This window comes from Scyliorhinus canicula, chromosome 17, assembly GCF_902713615.1.
Source record: "Scyliorhinus canicula chromosome 17, sScyCan1.1, whole genome shotgun sequence".
NCBI classification, from domain to species: domain Eukaryota; kingdom Metazoa; phylum Chordata; class Chondrichthyes; order Carcharhiniformes; family Scyliorhinidae; genus Scyliorhinus; species Scyliorhinus canicula.
Genome location: NC_052162.1, coordinates 128,364,685 through 128,381,738, shown reverse-complemented (window position 1 = coordinate 128,381,738; position 17,054 = coordinate 128,364,685). Strand labels below are relative to the sequence as shown.

Sequence of the window (17,054 nt, the reverse complement as noted above, 5' to 3'; positions counted from 1 at the left end):
CCCCAGCACCCTGTGTTACTGACTGTATCTGTACTGATGTTAACCCAGCTCCCTCACACTGTCAGTCAGTAACCCCTCTCCCCCAGCACCCTGTGTTACTGACTGTATCTGTACTGATGTTAATCCAGCTCCCTCACACTGTCACTCAGTAACCCCTCTCCCCCCAGCACCCTGTGTTACTGACTGTATCTGTACTGATGTTAATCCAGCTCCCTCACACTGTCACTCAGTAACCCCTCTCCCCCCAGCACCCTGTGTTACTGACTGTATCTGTACTGATGTTAATCCAGCTCCCTCACACTGTCACTCAGTAACCCCTCTCCCCCCAGCACCCTGTGTTACTGACTGTATCTGTACTGATGTTAATCCAGCTCCCTCACACTGTCACTCAGTAACCCCTCTCCCCCAGCACCCTGTGTTACTGACTGTATCTGTATTGATGTTAATCCAGCTCCCTCACACTGTCACTCAGTAACCCCTCTCCCCCAGCACCCTGTGTTACTGACTGTATCTGTACTGATGTTAATCCAGCTCCCTCACACTGTCACTCAGTAACCCCTCTCCCCCCAGCACCCTGTGTTACTGACTGTATCTGTACTGATGTTAATCCAGCTCCCTCACACTGTCACTCAGTAACCCCTCTCCCCCCAGCACCCTGTGTTACTGACTGTATCTGTACTGATGTTAATCCAGCTCCCTCACACTGTCACTCAGTAACCCCTCTCCCCCCAGCACCCTGTGTTACTGACTGTATCTGTACTGATGTTAATCCAGCTCCCTCACACTGTCACTCAGTAACCCCTCTCCCCCCAGCACCCTGTGTTACTGACTGTATCTGTACTGATGTTAATCCAGCTCCCTCACACTGTCACTCAGTAACCCCTCTCTCCCCCAGCACCCTGTGTTACTGACTGTATCTGTACTGATGTTAATCCAGCTCCCTCACACTGTCACTCAGTAACCCTGTCTCCCCCCAGCACCTGTGTTACTGACTGTATCTGTACTGATGTTAATCCAGCTCCCTCACACTGTCACTCAGTAACCCCTCTCCCCCAGCACCCTGTGTTACTGACTGTATCTGTACTGATGTTAATCCAGCTCCCTCACACTGTCACTCAGTAACCCCTCTCCCCCCAGCACCCTGTGTTACTGACTGTATCTGTACTGATGTTAATCCAGCTCCCTCACACTGTCACTCAGTAACCCCTCTCCCCCAGCACCCTGTGTTACTGACTGTATCTGTACTGATGTTAATCCAGCTCCCTCACAGTCACTCAGTAACCCCTCTCCCCCCAGCACCCTGTGTTACTGACTGTATCTGTATTGATGTTAATCCAGCTCCCTCACACTGTCACTCAGTAACCCCTCTCCCCCCAGCACCCTGTGTTACTGACTGTATCTGTACTGATGTTAATCCAGCCCCCTCACACTGTCACTCAATAACCCCTCTCCCCCAGCACCCTGTGTTACTGACTGTATCTGTACTGATGTTAATCCAGCTCCCTCACACTGTCACTCAGTAACCCCTCTCTCCCCCAGCACCCTGTGTTACTGACTGTATCTGTACCTGATGTTAATCCAGCTCCCTCACACTGTCACTCAGTAACCCTCTCCCCCCCAGCACCCTGTGTTACTGACTGTATCTGTACTGATGTTAATCCAGCTCCCTCACACTGTCACTCAGTAACCCCTCTCCCCCCAGCACCCTGTGTTACTGACTGTATCTGTACTGATGTTAATCCAGCTCCCTCACACTGTCACTCAGTAACCCCTCTCCCCCCAGCACCCTGTGTTACTGACTGTATCTGTACTGATGTTAATCCAGCTCCCTCACACTGTCACTCAGTAACCCCTCTCCCCCAGCACCCTGTGTTACTGACTGTATCTGTACTGATGTTAATCCAGCTCCCTCACACTGTCACTCAGTAACCCCTCTCCCCCCAGCACCCTGTGTTACTGACTGTATCTGTACTGATGTTAATCCAGCTCCCTCACACTGTCACTCAGTAACCCCTCTCTCCCCAGCACCCTGTGTTACTGACTGTATCTGTACTGATGTTAATCCAGCTCCCTCACACTGTCACTCAGTAACCCCTCTCCCCCAGCACCCTGTGTTACTGACTGTATCTGTACTGATGTTAATCCAGCTCCCTCACACTGTCACTCAGTAACCCCTCTCCCCCAGCACCCTGTGTTACTGACTGTATCTGTACTGATGTTAATCCAGCTCCCTCACACTGTCACTCAGTAACCCCTCTCCCCCCAGCACCCTGTGTTACTGACTGTATCTGTACTGATGTTAATCCAGCTCCCTCACACTGTCACTCAGTAACCCCTCTCCCCCCAGCACCCTGTGTTACTGACTGTATCTGTACTGATGTTAATCCAGCTCCCTCACACTGTCACTCAGTAACCCCTCTCCCCCAGCACCCTGTGTTACTGACTGTATCTGTACTGATGTTAATCCAGCTCCCTCACACTGTCACTCAGTAACCCCTCTCTCCCCCAGCACCCTGTGTTACTGACTGTATCTGTACTGATGTTAATCCAGCTCCCTCACACTGTCACTCAGTAACCCCTCTCCCCCAGCACCCTGTGTTACTGACTGTATCTGTACTGATGTTAATCCAGCTCCCTCACACTGTCACTCAGTAACCCCTCTCCCCCAGCACCCTGTGTTACTGACTGTATCTGTACTGATGTTAATCCAGCTCCCTCACACTGTCACTCAGTAACCCCTCTCCCCCAGCACCCTGTGTTACTGACTGTATCTGTACTGATGTTAATCCAGCTCCCTCACACTGTCACTCAGTAACCCCTCTCTCCCCAGCACCCTGTGTTACTGACTGTATCTGTACTGATGTTAATCCAGCTCCCTCACACTGTCACTCAGTAACCCCTCTCCCCCAGCACCCTGTGTTACTGACTGTATCTGTACTGATGTTAATCCAGCTCCTCACACTGTCACTCAGTAACCCCTCTCCCCCCAGCACCCTGTGTTACTGACTGTATCTGTACTGATGTTAATCCAGCTCCCTCACACTGTCACTCAGTAACCCCTCTCCCCCAGCACCCTGTGTTACTGACTGTATCTGTACTGATGTTAATCCAGCTCCCTCACACTGTCACTCAGTAACCCCTCTCCCCCCAGCACCCTGTGTTACTGACTGTATCTGTACTGATGTTAATCCAGCTCCCTCACACTGTCACTCAGTAACCCCCTCTCCCCCAGCACCCTGTGTTACTGACTGTATCTGTACTGATGTTAATCCAGCTCCCTCACACTGTCACTCAGTAACCCCTCTCTCCCCCAGCACCCTGTGTTACTGACTGTATCTGTACTGATGTTAATCCAGCTCCCTCACACTGTCACTCAGTAACCCTCTCCCCCAGCACCCTGTGTTACTGACTGTATCTGTACTGATGTTAATCCAGCTCCCTCACACCTGTCACTCAGTAACCCCTCTCTCCCCAGCACCCTGTGTTACTGACTGTATCTGCTACTGATGTTAATCCAGCTCCTCACACTGTCACTCAGTATCCCCTCTCTCCCCCAGACCCCTGTGTTACTGACTGTATCTCGTACTGATGTTAATCCAGCTCCCTCACACTGTCACTCAGTAACCCCTCTCCCCCCAGCACCCTGTGTTACTGACTGTATCTGTACTGATGTTAATCCAGCTCCTCACACTGTCACTCAGTAACCCCCCCCCCCCCAGCACCCTGTGTTACTGACTGTATCTGTACTGATGTTAATCCAGCTCCCTCACACTGTCACTCTGGAACCCCTCTCCCCCTAGCACCCTGTGTTACTGACTGTATCTGTACTGATGTTAATCCAGCTCCCTCACACTGTCACTCAGTAACCCCTCTCCCCCAGCACCCTGTGTTACTGACTGTATCTGTACTGATGTTAATCCAGCTCCCTCACACTGTCACTCAGTAACCCTCTCCCCCCAGCACCCTGTGTTACTGACTGTATCTGTACTGATGTTAATCCAGCTCCCTCACACTGTCACTCAGTAACCCCTCTCTCCCAGCACCCTGTGTTACTGACTGTATCTGTACTGATGTTAATCCAGCTCCCTCACACTGTCACTCAGTAACCCCTCTCCCCCAGCACCCTGTGTTACTGACTGTATCTGTACTGATGTTAATCCAGCTCCCTCACACTGTCACTCAGTAACCCCTCTCCCCCAGCACCCTGTGTTACTGACTGTATCTGTACTGATGTTAATCCAGCTCCCTCACACTGTCACTCAGTAACCCCTCTCCCCCAGCACCCTGTGTTACTGACTGTATCTGTACTGATGTTAATCCAGCTCCCTCACACTGTCACTCAGTAACCCCTCTCCCCCAGCACCCTGTGTTACTGACTGTATCTGTACTGATGTTAATCCAGCTCCCTCACACTGTCACTCAGTAACCCCTCTCCCCCAGCACCCTGTGTTACTGACTGTATCTGTACTGATGTTAATCCAGCTCCCTCACACTGTCACTCAGTAACCCCTCTCTCCCCAGCACCCTGTGTTACTGACTGTATCTGTACTGATGTTAATCCAGCTCCCTCACACTGTCACTCAGTAACCCCTCTCCCCCAGCACCCTGTGTTACTGACTGTATCTGTACTGATGTTAATCCAGCTCCCTCACACTGTCACTCAGTAACCCCTCTCCCCCAGCACCCTGTGTTACTGACTGTATCTGTACTGATGTTAATCCAGCTCCCTCCACTGTCACTCAGTACCCCTCTCCCCCAGCACCCTGTGTTACTGACTGTATCTGTACTGATGTTAATCCAGCTCCCTCACACTGTCACTCAGTAACCCCTCTCCCCCCAGCACCTGTGTTTCTCCTCACACTGTCACTCAGTAACCCCTCTCTCCCCCAGCAACTCCCACACCTGTGTTACTGACTGTCTCTGTACTGATGTTAATCCAGCTCCCTCACACTGTCACTCAGTACCCCCTCTCCCCCCAGCACCCTGTGTTACTGACTGTATCTGTACTGATGTTAATCCAGCTCCCTCACACTGTCACTCAGTAACCCCTCTCTCTCCCAGCACCCTGTGTTACTGACTGTATCTGTACTGATGTTAACTCCAGCTCCCTCACACTGTCACTCAGTAACCCTCTCCCCCAGCACCCTGTGTTACTGACTGTATCTGTACTGATGTTAATCCAGCTCCCTCACACTGTCACTCAGTAACCCCTCTCCCCCAGCACCCTGTGTTACTGACTGTATCTGTACTGATGTTAATCCAGCTCCCTCACACTGTCACTCAGTAACCCCTCTCCCCCAGCACCCTGTGTTACTGACTGTATCTGTACTGATGTTAATCCAGCTCCCTCACACTGTCACTCAGTAACCCCTCTCCCCCCAGCACCCTGTGTTACTGACTGTATCTGTACTGATGTTAATCCAGCTCCCTCACACTGTCACTCAGTAACCCCTCTCCCCCAGCACCCTGTGTTACTGACTGTATCTGTACTGATGTTAATCCAGCTCCCTCACACTGTCACTCAGTAACCCCTCTCCCCCCAGCACCCTGTGTTACTGACTGTATCTGTACTGATGTTAATCCAGCTCCCTCACACTGTCACTCAGTAACCCCTCTCTCCCCAGCACCCTGTGTTACTGACTGTATCTGTACTGATGTTAATCCAGCTCCCTCACACTGTCACTCAGTAACCCTCTCCCCCAGCACCCTGTGTTACTGACTGTATCTGTACTGATGTTAATCCAGCTCCCTCACACTGTCACTCAGTAACCCCTCTCCCCCAGCACCCTGTGTTACTGACTGTATCGTTACTGATGTTAATCCAGCTCCCTCACACTGTCACTCAGTAACCCCTCTCCCCCAGCACCCTGTGTTACTGACTGTATCTGTACTGATGTTAATCCAGCTCCCTCACACTGTCACTCAGTAACCCCTCTCCCCCAGCACCCTGTGTTACTGACTGTATCTGTACTGATGTTAATCCAGCTCCCTCACACTGTCACTCAGTAACCCCTCTCCCCCCAGCACCCTGTGTTACTGACTGTATCTGTACTGATGTTAATCCAGCTCCCTCACACTGTCACTCAGTAACCCCTCTCCCCCCAGCACCCTGTGTTACTGACTGTATCTGTACTGATGTTAATCCAGCTCCCTCACACTGTCACTCAGTAACCCCTCTCTCCCCCAGCACCCTGTGTTACTGACTGTATCTGTACTGATGTTAATCCAGCTCCCTCACACTGTCACTCAGTAACCCCTCTCCCCCAGCACCCTGTGTTACTGACTGTATCTGTACTGATGTTAATCCAGCTCCCTCACACTGTCACTCAGTAACCCCTCTCCCCCAGCACCCTGTGTTACTGACTGTATCTGTACTGATGTTAATCCGGCTCCCTCACACTGTCACTCAGTAACCCCTCTCCCCCAGCACCCTGTGTTACTGACTGTATCTGTACTGATGTTAATCCAGCTCCCTCACACTGTCACTCAGTAACCCCTCTCCCCCAGCACCCTGTGTTACTGACTGTATCTGTACTGATGTTAATCCAGCTCCCTCACACTGTCACTCAGTAACCCCTCACCCCCAGCACCCTGTGTTACTGACTGTATCTGTACTGATGTTAATCCAGCTCCCTCACACTGTCACTCAGTAACCCCTCTTCCCCAGCACCCTGTGTTACTGACTGTATCTGTACTGATGTTAATCCAGCTCCCTCACACTGTCACTCAGTAACCCCTCTCCCCCCAGCACCCTGTGTTACTGACTGTATCTGTACTGATGTTAATCCAGCTCCCTCACACTGTCACTCAGTAACCCCTCTCCCCCAGCACCCTGTGTTACTGACTGTATCTGTACTGATGTTAATCCAGCTCCCTCACACTGTCACTCAGTAACCCCTCTCCCCCAGCACCCTGTGTTACTGACTGTATCTGTACTGATGTTAATCCAGCTCCCTCACACTGTCACTCAGTAACCCCTCTCCCCCCAGCACCCTGTGTTACTGACTGTATCTGTACTGATGTTAATCCAGCTCCCTCACACTGTCACTCAGTAACCCCTCTCCCCCAGCACCCTGTGTTACTGACTGTATCTGTACTGATGTTAATCCAGCTCCCTCACACTGTCACTCAGTAACCCCTCTCCCCCAGCACCCTGTGTTACTGACTGTATCTGTACTGATGTTAATCCAGCTCCCTCACACTGTCACTCAGTAACCCCTCTCCCCCAGCACCCTGTGTTACTGACTGTATCTGTACTGATGTTAATCCAGCTCCCTCACACTGTCACTCAGTAACCCCTCTCCCCCCAGCACCCTGTGTTACTGACTGTATCTGTACTGATGTTAATCCAGCTCCCTCACACTGTCACTCAGTAACCCCTCTCCCCCAGCACCCTGTGTTACTGACTGTATCTGTACTGATGTTAATCCAGCTCCCTCACACTGTCACTCAGTAACCCCTCTCCCCCAGCACCCTGTGTTACTGACTGTATCTGTACTGATGTTAATCCAGCTCCCTCACACTGTCAGATGTAACACAGCCCCCTCCTCCTCCGCCGCCTGTCAGGGTCTTACCATCTTGAAGAACTCGTGGAGCCGGATGGCCCTGTCGATGGTGATCCGGCACTGCTCTGCCCGCTGTGTGAAGTCCGTCAGCTGCGTCCTGTAACCCTGGAGCCTGTCCACAAATGCTCCCAGCTGTGGCGAGGTGGCGGCCTCCCAGTGCGCCATATCCCGGAGGAGACCCTGTGCTCTCTGACAATATTCCTGGTGGATTCGAGTGGGGAAAGGGTCGATCAGCTCAGTTTCTCGAGTCTTTACCCTCGCGATACTGAACCAGTTTCCCCCAGATCCCGTGGAGATTAATAACGCACTGCGTTCCGCAATGACTTGAGATGTTACTGTGGAGATGGGGGAGGAGATATCAGCATGGCTAGCACAAATGCCGTGCATCAAGAAGGGAATCATATTTGCCATGGGCATTGTTATGGGAGGGAGCTATTAGGAAATCGGGTTCTGAAATTAGATAAAAGTGTAGCAGGCAATTTAGGGGTTAAACCGACGAAGGGGAAATACTGCTTGAGCGGAGTCAGGGGGATACGCCCACACCTGGCCGGGTTGCCTTGTCCCAGTCAGACTTAAACTCGTTCGTGGGAATACATAAAGTGTCCCACCCATTGTTCTTCGGAACACTCCTATCGGACCAGCTATTAGCCCATTCCAGAGTCTGATGGCCTCTTTGTCCGTCAATGGGAGGTTAGTTGCATATCGATAGCCCAGCTCTGTTCTTTTTTGTATAAATGGGAGTGAGCCAGCAAACAGCCAGGACGATGACGATAGGTTCTGCAAATTCCAGCGAACCTTTGTTTGAGGGGCTGAGCAGAGTTTAGAGAGGGAGAGAAATAAAGCTGTTTTCAGCAGGTACAGAGAGATGGCTTTGGAAATCGACCGAGAGAGCTCATGAAAGTTGCCACCGGAGGCAGGCTTTGGAAAATTCGGTGCAAATTCCCCTCACAGAAGAAAAATCACCTTCGTAAATGCAAGTGTACATACTTAGAATCCCAACAGTTCAGAAGGAGGCCATTCGGCCCATCGACTCTGCACAGGCCTTGGAAAGGGCCTGAGGAGCAATTTAGCGAGGCCAGTCAACCTAACCTGCACGTCTTTGGACAGCGGGAGGGAACTGGAGCACCCGGAGGAAACCCACGTCGACACGGGGAGAACGTGCAGACTCCACAAAGTCACCACAGGCCGGAATTGAACCCGGTTCCTGGAGCTGGGGGGCAGCAGTGCTAACCGCTGTGCCACCGTGTCTGCCTGTGTAAGTGGCATGAGAGTTGCATGTCCTGTTGGAGCGCTGTTTAATGGGAACCAGTGTGTTGCAGTTAAGAAACTACAGATAATCTGCAGAGGGCAGGCACGGATTGACGATTGCCTAGGTAACAGGAAACAGAGAGTTGGCATGAATGGGTCTTTTTCAGGGTGGCAAGATGTGACAAGCGGTGTGCCACAGGGACCAGTGCTGGGTCCGCAACGTTTACAATTTCTACAAATCACTCAGATGGAGGGACTGAAGGCAGGGTTGCTAAATTTGCCGGTGACACGAAGATAGGTCAATTCTGAAGAGGATGTAAAGAGGCGACAAAAGAATATAGATAAGTGGGTAAATATCTGTCAAATGGAAAACGTGGGAAAATGTGCGATTGTCCATGTTGGCCAGAAGAATAAAAAGCTGATTATCTAAATGGTGAGAGATTGCAGAGCTCTGAGACTCAGAGGGATCTGGGTGTCCAAGAGCATGAATCACAAAAGGCGAGTATACAGGTACAGCAATTACAGCAAGTAATTAGGAAAGCTAATAGAATGTTATTGTTTATTGTGAAGGGGATTGAATACAAAAGTAGGGAGGTTATGCTTCAGTTATACAGGACATTGGTGAGACCACATCTGGAGCACTGTGTACAGTATTGCTCTCATTTAAGGAATGATGTCAATGTGTTGGAAGCAGTTCAGAGAAGGTTTACTGGACTCATACCTGGAATTGGAGGCTGGTCTTATGAGGAAAGGTTGGGACAGGCTGGGCTTGTGTCTGATGGAGTTTAGGGCGGCAAAGGGGTCAGCACTGCAGCTTCACAGCTCCAGGGTCCCAGGTTCGATTCTGACCTTGGGTCAATGCGGACTCTGCACGTCCTCCCCGTCTGTGCGTGGGTTTCCTCCGGGTGCTCCGGTTTCCTCCCACAGTCCAAAGACGTGCAGGTTAGTTGGGCCTAGGTAGGATGCTCTTTCAGAGGGGTCAGTACAGACTCGATGGGCCGATTGGCCTCCTTCTGCACGGTGGGCTTCTGTGATTTTGGAAGAGTGAGAGGCGACTTGATTCAAAGCTTTAACTGAGGGGGTGTCTTGGACAGGGTGGACGTGGAGAGGATGTTTCCAAATGTGAGAGAATCTAGAACTGGGGGGGGTGGGGTGTGTTCGTCATTTTAAATATTTTCTCTCAGAGGGTGGTGAGTCTCTGGAACTCTTCGTCAAAAGGCGGTGGAATCAGAGTCTTTGAAATTTTTTAAGGCAGAGTTGGATAGATTCTTGGTAAGCAAGGGGGGGCGTGAAATCGTAATAATAATCACTTATTGTCGAAGGTGGGCTTCAATGAAGTTACTGTGAAAAGCCCCTAGTCGCCACATTCCAGCAACTGTTTGGGGAGGCCGGTACGGGAATTGAATCCGCGCTGCTGCCCTGCTCTGCATTACAAGCCAGCTGTTTAGCCCACTGTGCTAAACCATCCCCGAGGTTATTGGAGAGGGGTTACGCAGGAAAGTGGGGTTGAGGTTACGGTCAGATCAGCCGTGATCTTATTGAATGGCGGAGCAGGCCAGAGGGGCCGAGTGGCCTATTCCCCGGAGCCTAAATCATGAGGACATCTGTAGCTCCGAGCAAGCCGAAGCGAGCCACCTTGCAGAGTCCAGCCGCCTGCCGCGTTGCTATCGTTGGCTTTCCACCGCGCCCACTCACCAGCGCCGCGTGGTTGAAGATGCAAAACTCCTGCTGTTTCTTCCGGAGGGCCGGGAGGGAGACTCCCATTTCCCCGTACTCGTCCAGCTGTGGCTGTCCCGTGTCTCTGAACCAGTCGCTCACCTGAGGATGGGAGAGAAGAGAAGGTAGGAGGTGAAAAGGAACATGGCTGAATGAGGTCAAGGGGAAAGTTGATGAGCGCGCCTGTGGCCGCGCGTGTGTACACTTCCTCCTCCTCGGACTGAGCTTCGGCAGCAAACACAGCCGCGGGAAGGAAAAAACAAACGCATCGCAACGAAACGGAAAGGAATGGCTATCTGAACCTCAACAACTCGGCGTTGAGTCCGGAAAGTTGTTGGATGCCCGGCCAAGAGGCGAGATGTCGTTCCCTGAACTCGGGGTGCGGTTCATTTTGGGATCTGTTCTTTAGGCAACCGTCAGGGGACGAACGTTGTCCGGGACAGCGGGGATAACAAACCCCCCCTGCGCCCAGCCTGGGATGAGCTTCCACTCCACTGGAGTTTAGAAAAGCGAGGTGGTTGGGGGAGGGGGGGGGCTGCGGGGGGCATTGATGGGAATTGCGGAATTTGAAACACAAACAGAGCACCAATGAGCTTATCGAATGGCGGAGCAGGCCCGAGCGGCTGAATGGCCCTCCTCTGCTCCTATATCAGAGATGGGATGTGAGGAGGTCTACGGATCCTTGGTCCGATTTCACTTCCAAAGGGATACGGCATCTCCGAAACGCGCAGAGCTCCTGTGGCACTGGCACCAGGGATTCAGTGGGAGTCAGAGGGCGTGTGTCCCCGCCAAGCGGTCTTGATCTCAAAGGTGGGGGGAGGGGGGGAATGACCTTCTTCTGCTCTGGCATCTCAACAAATCTTTCTCTCCCCGTCATACTCGTCGGAGACTCAATCGGCAAGCCTGCTGTCCAGTTACCTCCCGAAACTGCTCCTCGAAGCGCCAGAACTTGGCCAGGTTCTCCAGGTTCCTCTGTCGCTGGTTGGACACCTGGACCAGGCGATGGACCTCCTCGTCCACCTGGTTGTAGAGGGCGCAGGTCAGCTCCATGTCAGGCCTGTTGGCAATTCAGAAGGCTGCAGTCAGTTGAGGCAATCTGCGTTCCCGGCGGATAATTAGCGACTGGGTCGCGGACACTGGACTGAATCCACCGCCTCCCTCAACTCCCCGATCAGAGGGAAATCCCGCCCTGCATTGCCACCTGGTCCCAGAGAGTGGAAGGTCAACCTTTGAACCGCTGCCACACGCTAGTCATGGGGTCATTCCGGTGCAGCAAGGGGCTGTTCAACACTCCGGGTCCATGTCGGCTCTCTGTCGAATCCATTCATTCCCATTCACCCAGCCGTTCTATCACCTGAAGTTCATTTCCTGCAGATCCCACCCAATTTCCTAATTCTGCCACTCTGGTGGGCAGCGAGTTCCAGGTCATTGCCACTCGCAACAATGGAAAAAACCTTCCCCACATCCCCCCTTCTGTCTCATGCCCAAAACATTAAATCTGTAATATCCCCTCCTCTCTTTAATTCATTCACGGGATGTGGGGCATCGTTGGCCGGGCCCAGCATTTAGTGCCCATCCCTAATTGCCCCTTGAGAAGGTGGTGGGTGAGCCGCCATCTTGAACCGGCTGCAGTCCCTGTGTGGTGTGGGGAACACCCACAGTGCTGTCAGGGAGGGAGGGCCAGGATTGTGACCCAGCGACAGTGAAGGAACGGCCGATATATTTCCCAGTCAGGGTGGTGAGTGTGGGGCTCGGAGGAGGGGAACTTGCAGGTGGTGGAGTTCCCCATGTGTCTGCTGCCCCCTTGTCCTTCTAGATGGCAGAGGTGGTGGGTTTGGAAGGTGCTGTCGAAGGAGCCTTGGTGAGTTGCTGCGGTGCATCTTGTAGATGGTACACACACTGCTGCCGCTGTGCGTCGGTGGTGGAGGGAGTGAATGATTGTGGATGGGGTGCCCATCAAAGCGGGGCTGCTTATGACCTGCTCTTGTAGCCACAATGTTTATATGGCTGGGTCCAGTTCAGTTTCTGCTCAATGGTAACCCCCAGGATGTTGATAGTGGGGGAAGAACATAAGAAGGTGGGATTCAGCGATGGTAATGCCATTGAATGTTAAGGGGACATGCTTAGATTTTCTCCTATTGGGAGATGGTCATTGCCTGGCACTTGATTGGTATGAATGTTTACTTGTGTGGCCATTTCATCAGACCAAGCCTGAATGTGTGAATCGTTGGCAAGCCCAGCAGCATTTTGTTGCCCGTTCCGAATGGTCCTTCAACTGATTAGCCTGCGGGGTCCCGCTGTGTATGGACGCGGGCTGCTCAACCTTCCGCCATGATCTTGCACGTCGATCAAATCGCTCCTCCAGCCGCCAAGGAAATGCGGTTGTCTCTTAACTGCGACCTGACCCCCCCCCCCCACACCACTCCTCTGAATTGGCTGAGCAAGCCACACTCAATACATGGGTAATTGGAGATGGGCAACAAATTCTGGGACCTTGCCAGCGACGCCCACATCCTGTGTAAGGATAAAGGTAAGAGCCATCAGAAGATTCAACTGTCTGCAGATGAGTCGCCGGCGACGGCACCGGAGGAACTGGGCCCAGGTTTATTGGCAATGGAGGCGGACATTTTACCTGCCCAATCTGGGATTCGGCCAGCCTCCAATAGGCCCAGCGGCAAGCCGTTCCCCAGGCTGTTCAGGGCCTGGACTCTGGACTCGCACCCTGAGCCCCCGGAAAGAGCCCCGCCGCCTGGTGGTCTCGAGATGGAGGAACAGGGGGCGGGATTCCCTGATCCTGAGGCTAAGTGTTGACGCCGTCGGGAAACGCCGCCGCATTTCCCGACGGCGTCAACACGGCCTCAGGATCAGCAATTCTGGCCCCTACAGGGGGCCAGCACGGCACTGGGGCGGCCCTCTCCGCTCCAGCTGCTGATCCTGGCGTCAACTGGGTGCCGCAGGGTCCACGCATGCGCAGTGGCTCCCTTCTCCGCGCCGGCCCCGACGCAACATGGCGTAGGGCTGAAGGGGCGGTGCGGCCTCCCGACATGAAAATCAGTCCTCTAGACTCCCTAACCCACAGTTTCCGTTAAAAGTGGAGTTGAGGCTACAATTGGATCAGCCAATATTCTTATCGATTTATAGCACATCAAGGGTGGGATTCTCCCATTCAGAGGCAGAGGGCGAAATTCTCCGACCCCACGCAGGGTCGGAGAATCGGCCGGCAGCGGCGTTAATCCCGCTCCCTCAGGGATTTTAATTCTCTGACCGGCCAAAAACCGGCGCTGTGCAAATCCCGCCGGCAGCCTCTGAAAACAGCTGGCGCCGGCGGGATTTCATTATATTTTTGTTTCCACAAATCTCCGGCCCGGATGGGCCGAAGTCCCGCCGACGTGGCCACGGGTGGTGGGGGGGGGGGGGGTTTGGGGCAGCAGCGTGCAGAGAGGGGGGGCGACGGATGCCCGGGGCCAATGCACCGTCGCCCCCCCCCCTGTACGCCGCTGCCCCCTACCCCACCACCCCCCCCTCACCACCCCTACCTCCCTCCAACGCCCCTACCCCCCTCCCCACCACCCCTACCTCCCTCCCCACCACCCCTACCCCCCTCCAACGCCGCCCCCCCATCTCTCGCAACGCCGCAACTCCCCACCCTCAACGCCGCAACCCCCTCTCATCACCGCAACCCCCCCCCCTCTCAACACCGGGTCCCCCCCTCATCAACGCCGGGTCCCCCCCCCCCCCCCCTCAACGCCGGTACCCTCACCCCGTCCCCCTCCCTCTGAAGGCCGGTACCCACACCCCCCCTCCCTCTGAAGGCCGGTACCCACACCCCCCCTCTCTCCTCCTCCCCCGCTTCCTTCCTCCTCCCCCCCTTCCTTCCTCCTCCCCCCCCTTCCTTCCTCCTCCCCCCTTCCTTCCTCCCCCCCCCTCCTTCCTCCTCCCCCCTTCCTTCCTCCGTTAGTGGGGGGGGGGGGGGTGCGGCGTTAGTGGGGAGGGGGGAGTGCGGCGTTGGAGTGGGGTAGGGGTGGTGAAGGGGGTAGGGGTGGTGAGGGGAGGGGGTTGGGGTAGGGGCAGCGGCGTGCAGAGGGGGGGGCGACGGTGCGTTGGCCCCGGGCATCCGTCGCCCCCCTCCTCTGCATGCCGCTGCCCCTACCCCAACCCCCCCCTCACCACCCCTACCCCCTTCACCACCCCTACCCCCCTCTAACACCGCCCCCCCTCCAACGCCGCCCCCCTCTCTCAACTCAACACCGCAACCCCCCCCCTCAACTCAACGCCGCAAACCCCCCCCCCTCAACTCAACGCCGCAACCCCCCCCCCCCTCTCCTCTCAACTCAACGCCGCAAACCCCCCAACTCCGGGTCTGTCTCTCTCCTCCTCCCCCCCCCCCCCCCCCCCAAATGCCGGTCTGTCTCTCTCCTCCTCCTCCCCCCCCCAAATGCCGGGTCAGTCTCTCTCCTCCTTCCCCCCCCCCCCCCCCAAAATGCCGGTCTGTCTCTCTCCTCCCCCCCCCCCCCCAAATGCCGGTCTGTCTCTCTCTCTCCCCCGCCCCCAAATGCCGGTCTGTCTCTCCTCCTCCCCCCCCCCCAAACGCCGGGTCAGTCTCTCTCCTCCCCCCACCCCCCCCCCCCCCAAATGCCGGTCTGGTCTCTCTCTCTCCCCCCCCCCCCCAAAATGCCGGTCTGTCTCTCTCCTCCTCCCCCCCCCCCCCCCCCCAAACGCCGGGTCAGTCTCTCTCCTCCCCCCCCCCCCCAAATGCCGGGTCTGTCTCTCTCCTCCTCCCCCCTCCCCCCAAATGCCGGTCTGTCTCTCTCTCTCCCCCCCCCCCAAATGCCGGTCTGTCTCTCCTCCTCCCCCCCCCCAAACGCCGGGTCAGTCTCTCTCCTCCCCCCACCCCCCCCCCCCAAATGCCGGTCTGTCTCTCTCTCTCCCCCCCCCCCCCCAAACGCCGGGTCAGTCTCTCTCCTCCCCCCCCCCCCCCAAATGCCGGGTCTGTCTCTCTCCTCCTCCCCCCCCCCGCCCAAATGCCGGTCTGTCTCTCTCTCTCCCCCCCCCCCCCAAATGCCGGGTCTGTCTCTCTCCTCCTTCCCCCCCCCCCCCCAAAATGCCGGTCTGTCTCTCTCCTCCTCCCCCCCCCCCCCAAATGCCGGTCTGTCTCTCTCTCTCCTCTCCCCCCCCCCCCAAATGCCGGTCTGTCTCTCCTCCTCCCCCCCCCCCCAAACGCCGGGTCAGTCTCTCTCCTCCCCCCCACCCCCCCCCCAAATGGCCGGTCTGTCTCTCCTCCTCTCTCCCCCCCCCCCCCCAAAATGCCGGTCTGTCTCTCTCCTCCTTCCCCCCCCCCCCACCCCCAAACGCCGGGTCAGTCTCTCTCCTCCCCCCCCCCCCCCCCCAAATGCCGGGTCTGTCTCTCCTTCCTCCCTCCCCCCCCCCCCAAATGCCGGTCTGTCCTCTCTCTCTCCCCCCCCCCCCCCAAATGCCGGTCTGTCTCTCCCTCCTCCCCCCCCCCAAACGCCGGGTCAGTCCTCTCTCCTCCCCCCACCCACCCCAAATGCCGGTCTGTCTCTCTCTCTCTCCCCCCCCCCCCAAACGCCGGGTCAGTCTCTCTCCTCCCCCCCCCCCCCAAATGCCGGGGTCTGTCTCTCTCCTCCTCCCCCCCCCCCCAAATGCCGGTCTGTCTCTCTCTCCTCCCCCCCCCCCAAATGCCGGTCTGTCCTCTCTCCTCCTCCTGCCTCCCCCCCCCCAAATGCCGGTCTGTCTCTCTTCCGTCCCCCCCCCCCTCCAAAGTGCCGTGCCTGTCTCTCTCCTCCATCTCCCCCCCCCAAAATGCCGGTCTTCTCTCTCCTCCACCCCACCCCCCCCCCACATGCACTTTCTGTCGCTCCTCCTCCCCCCCCCCAAACGCCGGGTCAGTCCTCTCTCCTCCCCCCACCCCCCCCCCCAAAGGCCGGTCTGTCACTCCTCTCTCTCCCCCCCCCCCCAAAGCCGGTCCTGTCCTCTCTCCTCCCCCCCCACCCCACCCCCAAATGCCGGTCTGTCTCTCTCTCCCCCCCCCCCCCCCCAAACGCCGTGTCAGTCTCTCTCCTCCCCCCCCCCCCCAAATGCCGGGTTCTGTCTCTCTCCTCCACCCCCCCCCACCAAATCCGGTCTGTCTCTCCTCTCTCTCTCTCCCCCCCCCCAAATGCGGGTCCTGTCTCTCTCCTCCTTCCCCCCCCCCCCAAAATGCCGGTCTGTCTCTCTCCTCCTCCCCCCCCCCCCAAATGCCGGTCTGTCTCTCTCTCTCCCCCCCCCCAAATGCCGGGTCTGTCTCTCTCCTCCCCCCACCCCCCCCCCCAAATGCCGGTCTGTCTCTCTCTCTCTCCCCCCCCCCCCCAAAATGCCGGTCTGTCTCTCTCCCCCTCCCCCCCCCCCCCCCAAAAACGCCGGGTCTCGCCACTTCCGCAGCTGGTGAAACTGACGCGTATCGCGTCAGTCCGCTGCTGGCCCCTCCGGGGACGGAGAAAAGCCGCCTAAAAGAAGGCCCCCACGCCG

At 55.9% G+C, this 17,054-nt stretch overlaps 1 protein-coding gene across 1 annotated transcript in view; it reads right to left on the bottom strand.

Moving 5' to 3' along the window:
* Nucleotides 1–17,054, bottom strand: part of LOC119951619 — a 220,015-nt gene that overhangs the window by 57,706 nt on the left and 145,255 nt on the right. Inside the window, exons 15-17 of the mRNA XM_038774799.1 lie at nucleotides 11,448–11,586; nucleotides 10,509–10,631; nucleotides 7,575–7,766 (exon numbers count right to left, since the gene is read on the bottom strand). Of these exons, the coding sequence (XP_038630727.1) occupies nucleotides 7,575–7,766; nucleotides 10,509–10,631; nucleotides 11,448–11,586 (454 nt within the window). The remainder of the gene's footprint in view (nucleotides 1–7,574; nucleotides 7,767–10,508; nucleotides 10,632–11,447; nucleotides 11,587–17,054) is intronic.